Here is a 14,987-nt window from a genome sequence, read left to right as displayed (position 1 = left end):
GTGGCTGGTATGAGTCTTACCCGGGGTTCAATATCCTTCCTTATTGTGTACGCTTGTCCGGGCACAGTACCTAACTGAGGCTTGGAGGAGGGTCATAGGGGGAGGAGCCAGTACACACCATGTGATCCTAAAAGCTTACTTTTTGTGCCCTGTCTCCTGCGGAGCCGCTATTCCCCATGGTCCTGACGGAGTCCCCAGCATCCACTACGGACTACGAGAAATAGAATTATCGGTAAGTAAATTCTTATTTTTACGCTAGCCCAACACTTTTTGTAAGTCTATGGACATTGATAAAGCTTTGCCTACGTTTATTGGCAAAAGCACAAAGAGACTACAGTCAACATGTACATCGAGACAAGACAAGGCTTCAATCGACGAAATGTAAATTAACCTCACATAATGGTATCTCTACCCCGTAACGACACTTCTTATTTTCACCCCTACAACCTTCAGGTAATGACACACATAGTCGATAGGGAATACAGGCACAGATATCAGCACTCACATATTCCCCCATTCATGTATCATCAACTAAAATGTGCTCCCCCATTTTGTTGCAACCAAAAGCCGAAGAGAGCTCGGTAAAGTTTGATAGCCCATCCACAGACCCGTACCACGGGATAAGAAGGAATTCAAATGTATACTTCGCAATACCTCGAAGCTTGATTTAAAACATGTACGGCACGATGATACATGACCCCCCAAACATGGATTCATACACACATGCTTCTGCTATCTCACTAAGTCATACCCTTTTCCTACCTTCTCCTCTCCTCCCCTACCCAATCATAGAAATGTATTATACATGACATATATTTTTCTCTTTTTGAAATGTTTTAGAAAGTGGCAGTTATTGGTGACTGCCAAAGGGTCGACTGTCAAAGTCAGAAAAATATCACTATGCACACTGCCATATTTGCACCTCATGCGTGTCCTCGCTGCGCGTGCATGTGCTCTCCCGTGCGTGCGCATACTCGCTGTTGCGTGCACCCGCAGGCGCACGGTATGCGCATTTACGGTAGAGTTTGTATGCGTCTAGCGTGCGACTCAATCGTTACATATTTTAACCATATAATGTATTTTGTAGATCATGGTCTCTTTGATAGAATCTGAAAGTTTAGTTAATGTAGCATGTTCATGGACAAGGAGATCCCTCTTTGTTTGATACGAAGGGTCAGACAAGGGTTATACAGTGGTGTTTAGTATCCATCGGAAGAGTATTTAATTAGCAATATTCCGGTGTTGGTTTGAAGCGGATAACTCGCTCGTGCGAATAGTTATGGACATAAGAAGTTTATGGACTTTTACTATATTTGCACTTTATTATCCATGCGGCGGGAAACCTAGTTTCCCACCCACCTGAGCAGTTAGGAATAGTCACAGCCCACCTGTATGAATCAACCTATGACCTTTTGTTATAACGCGAAGAGGAATTCCTGTGTTCAATGAACAATAAGAATATAGGGACCATTGTACTGTATTGTGTGTAGTGTATAAAAGGACAAGCCGATCTGGGCCAGCTCTCTATTCTCTTCAACGGTTCTCATTGCTGATAATCGGGAGCTGGATATCCAGGAGGCGCATGCGATTGTTACCCTTTGTGCGTAAGTTTCTCTGCAATCATATTGTCTTTGCTTATTGTTATAAGCCATTCTCTCTCTCTCATTCTCTCTCCCTCTCTATCTCCCTCCCCCTTTAAAAGTGATTGTATCTTTATTGTATTTTATGTGTAGTTATCTGGTTAGGAATTCTATGTTATTTTGGTAGTGTATAACTTGTATTGTATTATTCTTTTTGAACGTTCATTCATTTCCTTAAAAGGCGTTAGACCCTTAGACCGGTATTGTGTGTGTTCATTATATTGCAGTGGGTAATAGGAGCGTCTCTATCGCTCAAACAGCTTTAGTGTAAACAAGGTTAATCAGCGTTATATCGCTACAGTGTTTCAGTACAAGGTTTACAGTATAAGAATATCATTTCTGTGTGTTACATTCAAGGTCTACTGATTGTTATCTTGTGAGCGTCTGCGCCGCTCGTGATCTCCTCGTGGTCTCGAGCGTCCGCTACGCTGATAGCGTAGCATTACGGTAGTCGCTTACCTATAGTGTGCCCGATACCAACAGCGTATTCTCGCGAGCGTTTGTGTCGCTCGAGCGGCTCGCTCCCGATACAGCGTCCGCTACGCTAAGAGCGTACCCTTACGGTACCTCGTGCGCCAATTGCGTACTGTGTCTCTTAACCTCTTTATAGTGTGTTATATAGGATAAATATTAGTAATTATCACAGTCCACCACCCATCTTCCCCTTAGTAGCTGACACTGGGGCATGTTTGTGCACAGACATTTTCTAAATGCCAAACAGTTGTTTATTTATTTTCTATTCTTGGTGAGCAGAATGATTGTGTTATGGTGGAGGTATTATCATCAGGCATTGTGCTTGTTTTGACTGTGATATTGGCCTGAATATTCAATATTGCATTTGAAGACGTTGATTAATATCACTGACCTCTTTCTCGTCTCTCCCACAGGCTCAGGTGCTGTTTATACTGATTGTGCTGAGTCAGCTCATGTTGCTGCTTACTTTTAGGATAAGGAAACGCACCATGCTTAAGGGTAAGTTAAAAAATATATATATATAATTATTCACCCTCCACAATGTCATTATAAACTCTGCAACGGTGTATCTAATGTAAAAATGTCCTGCAATCTTGAAACGAACATAGAGGAAATGTACAATTGTACAATTTTGTATTTATTACTTAAAAATGACAGTATAGACAAACACTAAATGTACAACATAAAGGAAAATCTTCTAGTGATGGCTATATAGAAGCTATGATAGTTTCTACAGGAAAATCTGCTAGTGATGGCGATATAAAAGCTATGATCGTTTCTACAGTTAAAATAACTTTCTGTCTCTCTCTTTCTCTCTGTTTATATCCTTTAGTACAGGACTGGCCAACCTGTGGCTCTCCAGCTGTTGTGAAACTACAAGTCCCAGAATGCCCTGCCATAGTTTTGCTACTAGGAAATGCTAAAACTGCGGCAGGGCATGCTGAGATGTGTAGTTTCACAACACCTGGAGAGCCGCAAGTTGGCCAGGCCTGCTGTAGTAAATCTGCCTCCTACATAACCAAACGTTCTCTCATGCCTCCTCATACCTCCCTATTACACGCTCTCTCCTCTCTAATAATTTAGTGCAAGGAATACAGTGTTGTTTCTTTCCTCCTCAGGTCTGTCTATTACCAGTGTTTTACTATTATCATGTTGTATTTGTTTTTGGTCACATTTATGTTTTTCTCTAACGTCCTAGTGGATGCTGGGGACTCCGTCAGGACCATGGGGATATAGCGGCTCCGCAGGAGACAGGGCACAAAAGTAAAAGCTTTAGGATCAGGTGGTGTGCACTGGCTCCTCCCCCCATGACCCCCCTCCAAGCCTCAGTTAGATTTTTGTGCCCGGCCGAGAAGGGTGCAATCTAGGTGGCTCTCCTAAAGAGCTGCTTAGAGTAAAAGTTTTGTTAGGTTTTTTATTTTCAGTGAGTCCTGCTGGCAACAGGCTCACTGCATCGAGGGACTTAGGGGAGAGAAGTGAACTCACCTGCGTGCAGGATGGATTGGCTTCTTAGGCTACTGGACACCATTAGCTCCAGAGGGAGTCGGAACACAGGTCTCACCCTGGGGTTCGTCCCGGAGCCGCGCCGCCGACCCCCTTGCAGATGCCGAAAAATGAAGAGGTCCAGAAACCGGCGGCAGAAGACTTTTCAGTCTTCATAAGGTAGCGCACAGCACTGCAGCTGTGCGCCATTGTTGTCAGCACACTTCATAACAGCGGTCACTGAGGGTGCAGGGTGCTGGGGGGGGCGCCCTGGGCAGCAATGATAGTACCTTATTCTGGCTAAAAATACATCACATATAGCCCCTGGGGGCTATATGGATGTATTAAACCCCTGCCAGGTCTCAGAAAAACGGGAGAAGAAGCCCGCCGAAAAGGGGGCGGGGCCTATTCTCCTCAGCACACAGCGCCATTTTCCCTCACAGAAATGCTGGTGGGAAGGCTCCCAGGCTCTCCCCTGCACTGCACTACAGAAACAGGGTTAAAACAGAGAGGGGGGGCACTGATTTGGCGATATGACTACATATATTAAAATGCTATAAGGGAAAAGCACTTATATAAAGTTTGTCCCTGTATAATTATAGCGTTTTTGGTGTGTGCTGGCAAACTCTCCCTCTGTCTCCCCAAAGGGCTAGTGGGTCCTGTCCTCTATCAGAGCATTCCCTGTGTGTGTGCTGTGTGTCGGTACGTGTGTGTCGACATGTATGAGGACGATGTTGGGAGGCGGAGCAAATTGCCTGTAATGGTGATGTCACTCTCTAGGGAGTCGACACCGGAATAGATGGCTTATTTAAGGAATTACGTGATAATGTCAACACGCTGCAAGTCGGTTGACGACATGAGACGGCCGGCAAACATATTAGTATCTGTCCAGGCGTCTAAAACACCGTCAGGGACGTTATAATGCCCATTTTACCTCAGTCGGTCGACACAGACACGGACACTGACTCCAGTGTCGACGGTGAAGAAACAAACGTATTTTCCTTTAGGGACACACGTTACTTGTTAAGGGCAATGAAGGAGGTGTTACATATTTCTGATACTACAAGTACCACAAAAAATGGTATTATGTGGGGTGTGGAAAAACTACCTATAGTTTTTCCTGAATCAGATAAATTAAATGAAGTGTGTGATGAGGCGCGGGGTTCCCCCGATAGAAAATTATTGGCGGTATACCCTTTCCCGCCAGAAGTTAGGGCGCGTTGGGAAACACCCCTTAGGGTGGATAAGGCGCTCACACGCTTATCAAAACAAGTGGCGGTACCGTCTCCAGATACGGCCGCCCTCAAGGAGCCAGCTGATAGGAGGCTAGAAAATATCCTAAAAAGTATATACACACATACTGGTGTTATACTGCGACCAGCGATCGCCTCAGCCTGGATGTGCAGCGCGGGGGTGGCTTGGTCGGATTCCCTGACTGAAAATATTGATACCTGACTGATAATATTGATACAGGGACAGTATTTTATTTACTATAGAGCATTTAAAGAATGCATTTCTATATATGCGAGATGCACAGAGGGATATTTGCACTCTGGCATCAAAAGTAAGTGCGATGTCCATATCTGCCAAAAGATGTTTATGGACACGACAGTGGTCAGGTGATGCAGATTCCAAACGGCACAAAGATGTATTGACGTATAAAGGGGAGGAGTTATTTGGGGTCGGTCCATCGGACCTGGTGGCCACGGCAACTGCTGGGAAATCCACCGTTTTTACCCTAAGTCACATCTATGCAGAAAAAGACACCGTCTTTTCAGCCTCAGTCCTTTCGTCCCCATAAACATATCTGCCCAGGGATAGAGGAAAGGGAAGAAGACTGCAGCAGGCAGCCCATTCCCAGGAACAGAAGCCTTCCACCGCTTCTGCCAAGTTCTCAGCATGACGCTGGAGCCGTACAGGACCCCTGGATCCTACAAGTAGTATCCCAGGGGTACAGATTGGAAAGTCGAGAAGTTTCCCCTCGCAGGTTCCTGAAGTCTGCTTTACCAACGTCTCCCTCCGACAGGGAGGCAGCATTGGAAACAATTCACAAGCTGTATTCCCAGCAGGTGATAATCAAAGTACCCCTCCTACAACAAGGAAAGGGGTATTATTCCACACTATATTGTGGTACTGAAACCAGAAGGCTCGGTGAGACCTATTCTAAATCTGAAATATTTGAACACTTACAAAGGTTCAAATCAAGATGGAGTCACTCAGAGCAGTGATAGCGAACCAGGAAGAAGGGGACTATATGGTGTCCCGGGACATCAGGGATGCTTACCTCCATGTCCCAATTTGCCCTTCTCACCAAGGGTATCTCAGGTTCGTGGTACAGAACTGTCACTATCAGTTTCAGACGCTGCCGTTTGGATTGTCCACGGCACTCCGGGTCTTTACCAAGGTAATGCCCGAAATGATGATTCTTCTTTGAAGAAAATGGACGACCTCCTGATAAGAGCAAGGTCCAGAGAACAGTTGGAGGTCGGAGTAGCACTATCTCAAGTAGTTCTACGACAGCACGGGTGGATTCTAAATATTCCAAAACCGCAGTTGTTTCCGACGACACGTCTGCTGTTCCTAGGGATGATTCTGGACACAGTCCAGAAAAAGGTGTTTCTCCCGGAGGAGAAGGCCAGGGAGTTATCCGAGCTAGTCAGGAACCTCCTAAAACCAGGAAAAGTGTCAGTGCATCATTGCACAAGAGTCCTGGGAAAAATGGTGGCTTATTACGAAGCGATTCCATTCAACAGATTCCACGCAAGAACTTTTCAGTGGGTTCTGCTGGACAAATGGTCCGGATCGCATCTTCAGATGCATCAGCGGATAACCCTATCTCCAAGGACAAGGGTGTCTCTCCTGTGGTGGTTACAGAGTGCTCATCTTCTAGAGGGCCGCAGATTCGGCATTCAGGATTGGATGCTGGTGACCACGGAGGCCAGCCTGAGAGGCTGGGGAGCAGTCACACAGGGAAAAAATTTCCAGGGAGTGTGATCAAGTCTGGAGACTTTTCTCCACATAAATATACTGGAGCTAAGGGCAATTTATAATGCTCTAAGCTTAGCAAGACCTCTGCTTCAAGGTCAGCCGGTATTGATCCAGTGGGACAACATCACGGCAGTCGCCCACGTAAACAGACAGGGCGGCACAAGAAGCAGGAGGGCAATGGCAAAAACTGCAAGGATTTTTCGCTGGGCGGAAAATCATGTGATAGCACTGTCAGCAGTGTTCATTCCGGGAGTGGACAACTGGGAAGCAGACTTCCTCAGCAGGCACGACCTCCACCCGGGAGAGTGGGGACTTCATCGGGAAGTTTTCCACATGATTGTGAACCGTTGGGAAAGACCAAAGGTGTACATGATGGCGTCCCGTCTGAACAAAAAACTGGACAGGTATTGCGCCAGGTCAAGAGACTTTCAGGCAATAGCTGTGGACGTTCTGGTAACACCGTGGGCGTACCAGTCGGTGTATGTGTTTCCTCCTCTGCTTCTCATACCCAAGGTATTGAGAATTATAAGACGTAGAGGAGTAAGAACTATACTCGTGGCTCCGGATTGGCCAAGAAGGACTTGGTACCCGGAACTTCAAGAGATACTCACAGAGGACTCATGACCTCTGCCGCTAAGAAGGGACTTGCTTCAGCACGTACCATGTCTGTTCCAAGACTTACCGCGGCTGCGTTTGACGGCATGGCGGTTGAACGCCGGACCCTAAGGAAAAAAGGCATTCCGGAAGAGGTCTTTCCTACCCTGGTCAAAACCAGGAAAGACGTGACCGCACAACATTATCACCACATGTGGCGAAAATATGTTGCGTGGTGTGAGGCCAGGAAGGCTCCACGAAGAAATTTCAACTCGGTCGATTCCTGCATTTCCTGCAAACAGGAGTGTCTATGGGCCTCAGATTGGGGTCCATTAAGGTTCAAATTTCGGCCCTGTCGATTTTCTTCCAGAAAGAATTGGCTTCAGTTCCTGAAGTCCAGAAGTTTGTCAAGGGAGTACTGCATATACAACCCCCTTTTGTGCCTCCAGTGGCACTGTGGGATCTCAACGTAGTTCTGGGATTCCTCAAATCACATTGGTTTAAACCGCTCAAATCTGTGGATTTGAAATATCTCGCATGGAAAGTGACCATGATGTTGGCCATGGCCTCGGCCAGGCGTGTGTCAGAATTGGCGGCTTTGTCTCACAAAAGCCCATATCTGATTGTCCATTCGGACAGGGCAGAGCTGCGGACTCGTCCCCAGTTTCTCCCTAAGGTGGTGTCAGCGTTTCACCTGAACCAGCTTATTGTGGTACCTGCGGCTACTAGGGACTTGGAGGACTCCAAGTTGCTAGATGTTGTCAGGGCCCTGAAAATATCGGTTTCCAGGACGGCTGGAGTCAGGAAAACTGACTTGCTGTTATCCTGTATGCACCCAACAAACTGGGTGCTCTTGCTTCTAAGCAGACGATTGCTAGTTGGATGTGTAGTACAATTCAGCTTGCACATTCTGTGGCAGGCCTGCCACAGACAAAATATGTAAATGCCCATTCCACAAGGAAGGTGGGGCTCATCCTGGGCGGCTGCCCGAGGGGTCTCGGCATTACAACTCTGCCGAGCAGCTACGTGGTCGGGGGGAGAACACGTTTGTAAAATTCTACAAATTTGATACCCTGGCTAAAGAGGACCTGGAGTTCTCTCATTCGGTACTGCAGAGTCATCCGCACTCTCCCGCCCGTTTGGGAGCTTTGGTATAATCCCCATGGTCCTGACGGAGTCCCCAGCATCCACTAGGACGTTAGAGAAAATAAGATTTTACTTACCGATAAATCTATTTCTCGTAGTCCGTAGTGGATGCTGGGCGCCCATCCCAAGTGCGGATTGTCTGCAATACTTGTACATAGTTATTGGTACAAAAATCGGGTTATTATTGTTGTGAGCCATCTTTTCAGAGGCTCCGCTGTTATCATGCTGTTAACTGGGTTCAGATCACAGGTTGTACAGTGTGATTGGTGTGGCTGGTATGAGTCTTACCCGGGATTCAAAATCCTTCCTTATTGTGTACGCTCGTCCGGGCACAGTATCCTAACTGAGGCTTGGAGGGGGGTCATGGGGGGAGGAGCCAGTGCACACCACCTGATCCTAAAGCTTTTACTTTTGTGCCCTGTCTCCTGCGGAGCCGCTATATCCCCATGGTCCTGACGGAGTCCCCAGCATCCACTACGGACTACGAGAAATAGATTTATCGGTAAGTAAAATCTTATTTTTTTTATAAATAGTTGGGGTAGAGCAAGTTACTTAAGGCCCATACACATTAGACGATGTCGCTCTGTGAGCGACATCGTCTAACGTTTCCCCCTCCCGGGCCGGCCGGTCGGCGGCCGCCTGTACGCACTGAGCGATATGACAGCTCATATCGCTCATTGAAGTCACGCCCCCCCCGCCAGCCCTGCATGAAGGTCGTGGACGACAGTCCACATCCTTCATGCATGCCCTACCGACAGCGACGATCGTTGCCGACCCGCGGGGCCGCGCATCGGTCGTCGCTGGCGGCATACACACTTAACGATAAAATGAGCGACGTCGCTCAAGGAGGGGGAAAATGAGCGACGTCGCTCATTATATCGTTAAGTGTGTATGGACCTTAAGAATCCTATTTTGCAGTTCGTACCGGTTGGGCATACGATGCGCTGTTTTCATTTTAACTTCTAAACATAATAATTTGGAGAATATTCTTTTTTTCAGTGAAATACATTTGTAACAAATATACGGTAACCATTCAACGCCATAGATATTGTGGGGAAAAAGTGGTAATTTAATCCAAATGTGGCATTACAAAGTGGTACTAGCAGCCTTTACAATGGCAACTCATTCGGAATAGCATAATGGCAGTCGACGTTACTTCTGCCTGCCGGATGAGGAGGTTAATTCCGGTGTCGGAACTTCCGTCATTTAGCTATGAGACTGCGGCCAAGCTAAAACTTGCAGTATCATCAGACTGAAATGTTGCCAGTTAGGATGCAAGATATCTTCTGCAGGTTGTTCATTTATCCTGCAATCTGTCCAGACTTTCTGGTTTATCTTTAGTTACTGATTTGTTACATTGTTGATGAAATTTTGCAACTGTCTCCGGATCTCTAGGCCCCCCAGGATATGTGGCACAGGCCTCGTTCTCCATGCATGTACTGAGCAAACAGAACACTTTCTTCTACCCCATTTTATTGCTCAATCTATATACTGCATTTGGTAAGTAGAATACATCCTAACTAACGTTTTATAAAGAACTAGTTACCAGCCCATCAAAATGACGGAACAACATAACAGTAATGTCAGAGGCTGTGCATGCCAGAAAAGAGCAACACCTAAATTGCTTCGTCGGGCACCATCTAGTGGCTGCCAGTGTGCACAACACTTGAATTCCCCCCACAGAGGTGAGGAGCAGCGTTAGCCTTTTATTATAGAGGATATGGGTAATCTTCTTCACATTTGCATTTATTAACATATGCTTCTATTATTTATTAACATACGCTTCTATTAACACAACAGTGTCAGTATTCGTGTGCAGCTGGTAGTAGCCTTCACAAGACACCAAGAGATTTTATCACAGAGGAACAAATGTGGAATTCTTGATTTTATTAATAGTGAAACGTCCACATGGACAGAAGTGTGTGTGTGTGTGTGTGTGTGTGTGTGTGTGTGTGTGTACATACATATATATATATATATATATATATATATATATATATATACACATACACACACACACACACACACACACACACACACACACACACACACACACACACACACTATATGCTATCTGCAAAAAACAAAAAGACGAAACACTGTTCCTGATGCAATAAATGAGTTTCAGTAGCTAATTAAGCATTTTGTCAAATATTTGCGTACCAATGTATTTGTGGATTAGCCTCGTCAGAAATGTTCTCGCTGTTTAATCTGTCATACGATCCTTTGTACCAGGTGACAATTACCAAAGAAGATACACATCTATAGTGTTTTTTATATTAAAGCACAATATTTAATCATATATAAAAGATATTGGCAGACATTTAAAATATATAAAAACAGCGTATCTTATGAGGACAATATAGTCCACCTAGAACCTTGGTCCAGGTGCTTTCAGTTAGTTTGAATCAAGATATATGTATGTCTTGTAGAGAGTATCTAGAGAAGTTATACTCTAAAACTGTAAAAAGGCCCAACTCGTTTCATCTTACTGTAGTTTTATGACTTCATCATGCCGATTAGCATCTAATATTTTGTGTTACCCTCTTAATTCATGGAGACCAGAACACTATATAATAAATCTTCTTAAATTTCAGGTCCTTGGTTTATTGGAGAAATTATAGATGGCCATATGGGAGCTTGCTTTGCATTTGGAGTTGTCGTTGGAGGTCATTTCTTAGATGGAAGCCTGACATACGTAACTGGAATATCACAGGTTTGTGATAAATTAGATGTTGTATGCATTAACATCATTAGCCCGGAGAAGAAACCTGCAAACACATTCCATAAAGTTCACCATTCTTTCCTTAGATTAGTGATTTTGACTAGAATCCCATTAATGGGGTTCACAAATACGCTGCAAAAAGCTTTAATCCTGTTTTCATTTATTTGTGTACATAACTATTGATAAAGTTGAAATTTTAAATATATATATACAGGTTGAGTATCCCATATCCAAATATTCCGAAATACGGAATATTCCGAAATACGGACTTTTTTGAGTGAGAGTGAGATAGTGAAACCTTTGTTTTCTGATGGCTCAATGTACACAAACTTTGTTTAATACACAAAGTTATTAAAAATATTGTATTAAATGACCTTCAGGCTGTGTGTATAAGGTGTATATGAAACATAAATGAATTGTGTGAATGTACACACACTTTGTTTAATGCACAAAGTTATAAAAAATATTGGCTAAAATGACCTTCAGGCTGTGTGTATAAGGTGTATATGAAACGTAAATGCATTCTGTGCTTAGATTTAGGCCCCATCACCATGATATCTCATTATGGTATGCAATTATTCCAAAATACGGAAAAATCCCATATCCAAAATACCCCTGGTCCCGAGCATTTTGGATAAGGGATACTCAACCTGTATATATATATTTTTTTTTTTTTTTCATGTTGCCATAGTTACTGTATGTTTACACTGTAAGAGAGGCAGAATGCGCCATGATCTGCCACTGCACTCCTGAGAATGGCTGTCACCCTATCTCCCGCTTGGGTTTTAAATTGCTTACAGTGTCACTTCATGCACCGATCACAGAGAGAGGAACAGAATAAATTGCAGAAGAAATAAATGCAATTTTAACACATTTCATCTGTATTTCGCCCTGCTTCTCCTCAACAATGGGCGAAGCTGGCATTGCAATTTAAGATCTTTAATGACCATGATCATACCTATACCTCCTTTATGGTCATCTTATTTTGCATGCTCTAGTTACTCATCACCCATAAAAGGCCAAAGTAACAGCAGACACTGCGGCACTGTGAGTAGAGTAGGCCCACAGCTGCTATGCTCAATTCATTTGTGTTTCTTATCAGCAGTGGTAAACTTTCTAGCATTGTCTAGTGATGTATGCTAGGACAGTACAGCATATGATAAAACTGGGGAAGCAGAATAAAATTCACATGACTGTAGCTTAGCTGGCAGTGGGGTGAGTGTAAGTTCCCAGAAGTGGCCCTGCAGTTGTAGGTTTGCAGCCTCTGGAGGTGATCAGGGAAGTATGAGAAAGACAAGACCGTAGGGCTGGTAGGTACTGGTGGACTGGGATCGTAGGCATTTGGGTACACATTTTTGATGAAGGTGAGGTGGCTATATGGTAAGTGGCAGGAGAGAAGATAGAAATTGCAGGTCTGAAGGTTTTATTGCAAATTGCGTAGAGCAGATAACAGGGAAGGGGGGGGGGGGGCTGTATAGAGAGAGTTTATTGTGATTGGGTGCAGCTGGTGGGGAGGGAATTCCTCTGCCGACTTCTGTTCACTATAATATGCTTTCCTATCCTTGCAGCTCTATGGCTCCTGTAGTATACAGATGCTCATATAACTGTGTTTGCCTCTTTTCTGTCTCATACACTTATTATTTGTTGACTGCTTTTACAGATGGTGTTTTTTAACATACCCATGACAGCATACTTGTGTTGGTGTTTGCTGTTGCGGTGCAAAGGCCACGGTTTCTTCTCCCACCTGAGACACAGCAGGAAGGTTGTGTGTGTGCCAATACACTTCTTCATGTTTCTCCTGCTGGCATGGCAGATCTTCTCCTGCTTTTTCCTGATGTTGACCTACGGCACCTTAGCGACTTTCCTCTCTCCAATGAAGTTGTGGCTGGTGGTGGCCACGTTGGTCTTGGGTAGGAAAGTTTGGACATTCGACTCCCCTGAACTTCGATCCTACGCAGATGACCTGAAAAACTGCCACAGCACATGACTTGAGCTCACTTGATCCTGTCCGATTTACAGATGGATAAGGGTTTTGCATGGTTCTATTTCACTACTGAAAGTCTACTGCAAGCAAGTTTTACTGGGACAATCTACAATCTCCTATCACTCTCTGGGCCGCTCCAGGCCTGCCTTTGTCCGGGTCATGACTAATTCGGAAACGCCGTTCCATAATCAAATGCGTTACTAGTTCATCAAAAGCAAACTAATCAGAGGTTAATTTAATGTAATGTTTTGCGCAGATTTGCACAAAAACCCAAGCCTGCTGCCAAGTGAAGTCCCTCATCTTGCTTTACAGTTACCAAATATGCTGCTGAAGTTCACTTTCTACATCCTGATTTTCCTGTGGATTTATAGTATGTCTTACATACAGTACATGCAGAACAGTGCTGGAAAAACAGCCAATGGGCTCTCTATACGGTCCTCCCTTCCTGTTGATTGTGATATCTTGGTACATTGACGCAGTCTGGACACGGGGAAGACCGGCCCGTTTCTCACGTCATGCTGCTGATCCCGTTTCATAGTGTTATCTGCTCCTGTGTAAAGTTCACCACTGTTCTAGCAGGGTTTGCGGATTGACATTTGGACGTAAAGGGAAATTAATGCAAAATATATTTGTAATTTGCATCAATTCTTGAACAAAATGAAAGTCTCGAGGAGATTTATCAAATCTCGGAGAGCGATAAAGTAGAGAAAGGGGGGTGTGTGTGGAATTGTTGGATATTTTTTTTATCAAATAGTCTAAAAGGATTTTGTGGCAGGATTTCCCTGCAGTACAGTGAAGTTTCTCTCCTGTAAAACGTGAACTGGATGTACTGTACGGTATAATACTTTGTGCAGGCTACAACAGTCCGTTCTCTGTGCTGACAGGTGACTGCCTCTCTCCCATTTTCTCAATTTACTACAAATTTGGGAGCACTCCAATTAAGTATATTTTTTTAGCTCACCAAAAATGTAGACTGTAGGAGAAAAAAAGTAATAGCGTGGGGAAAATTAAATGAAAACTCTGTAATTCCCTTTTTTATTTTTTTTTACCACAAATATTTTCATATTAGTATTAAATGAAAAAAATGGGGTGCCTAAATTCCATCTAAAAATTGTTTTTACATATTTTGTGATGTTCTGGGGTATTTTTCGCAGTAGAGCGGTCAGAGGTGCAGCAGTATTTAGGTGCTCAAATAAGGGTCACCCTACATCTTATCCAGGTTAGAACATACAAAATTATGCTTTAATAGCGTCCACATACAGCAACAGAAAATAATAAATGACCTAGTTTCCATTCAGCCCTATCTATAAAGAGCAGCTAGTCTGCACACCGCTTCACACAAAGGGCCGAATTCATACTTGTATGGAAACCCAATGGTTTGCATACAAATACGATGTTTGAGGTTCTGTGCATGTGCAGAACAGGTCTTTCGATGCCACTCACAGCTCTGTCAGCCGCGTTTGGGGATGAAGAGCAAGCGCAGCACCCTCGCCATTCTTCAAAACAGGGCATGTTGCCCCTCTTTTGAAGACATGCTTGGTCCAGGGTCTGCGTTGTCGGACACAGTCTTCCTGGGCCCGGGTGTCTGGATTCGTGGGCCAGTCTGAGGAAGCTTCAGTTCACTCTGGGCTATGGAGGCTGGTGCCTACAAACATCTGGAATCACAACGTCTGAGGCTGCGTCCTCTGATGCAGCAGGAGGCGTCTATCTCCTACAGACGCCTCCTGCCTTGCATTATAATTAGACTGAAGTTCACTGCCCTTTCCTTGTAGCTGTGCAATTTAATCCTATAGTTAATTCTTTACAAATGTGAATCAGGCCCAAAGTCTCAAAGTCCTTACTGCTTCTTGCAGGTATGGCCACGTTCTATTTTCTAACGAGATGTAAAGTCTGCTCTTCAGCACTTGTAAAAATGAGTGTTGGTGGTGGGGGGGTAATAGATATTAATATTATA

General features: G+C 44.4%; 1 protein-coding gene across 2 annotated transcripts in view; it reads left to right on the top strand.

Moving 5' to 3' along the window:
• LOC134980715 (transmembrane protein 62-like) overlaps positions 1-14,987 on the top strand; it is a 103,059-nt gene that overhangs the window by 62,477 nt on the left and 25,595 nt on the right. Inside the window, exons 11-14 of one of the 2 annotated variants that reach the window (XM_063947650.1) lie at positions 2,528-2,612; positions 9,720-9,824; positions 10,922-11,040; positions 12,710-14,131. In XM_063947650.1, the coding sequence (XP_063803720.1) occupies positions 2,528-2,612; positions 9,720-9,824; positions 10,922-11,040; positions 12,710-13,036 (636 nt within the window). In that variant the 3' untranslated portion in view covers positions 13,037-14,131. Of the gene's footprint in view, positions 1-2,527; positions 2,613-9,719; positions 9,825-10,921; positions 11,041-12,709; positions 14,132-14,987 lie in introns of those variants that run through there. The other variant, XM_063947651.1, reaches the window with a different exon arrangement.

This window comes from Pseudophryne corroboree, chromosome 12 (genome assembly GCF_028390025.1).
Source record: "Pseudophryne corroboree isolate aPseCor3 chromosome 12, aPseCor3.hap2, whole genome shotgun sequence".
Classification (NCBI taxonomy): Eukaryota; Metazoa; Chordata; class Amphibia; order Anura; family Myobatrachidae; genus Pseudophryne; species Pseudophryne corroboree.
Note: the sequence above shows the minus strand (reverse complement) of the source record. Positions and strands in the feature narration are given on the sequence as shown.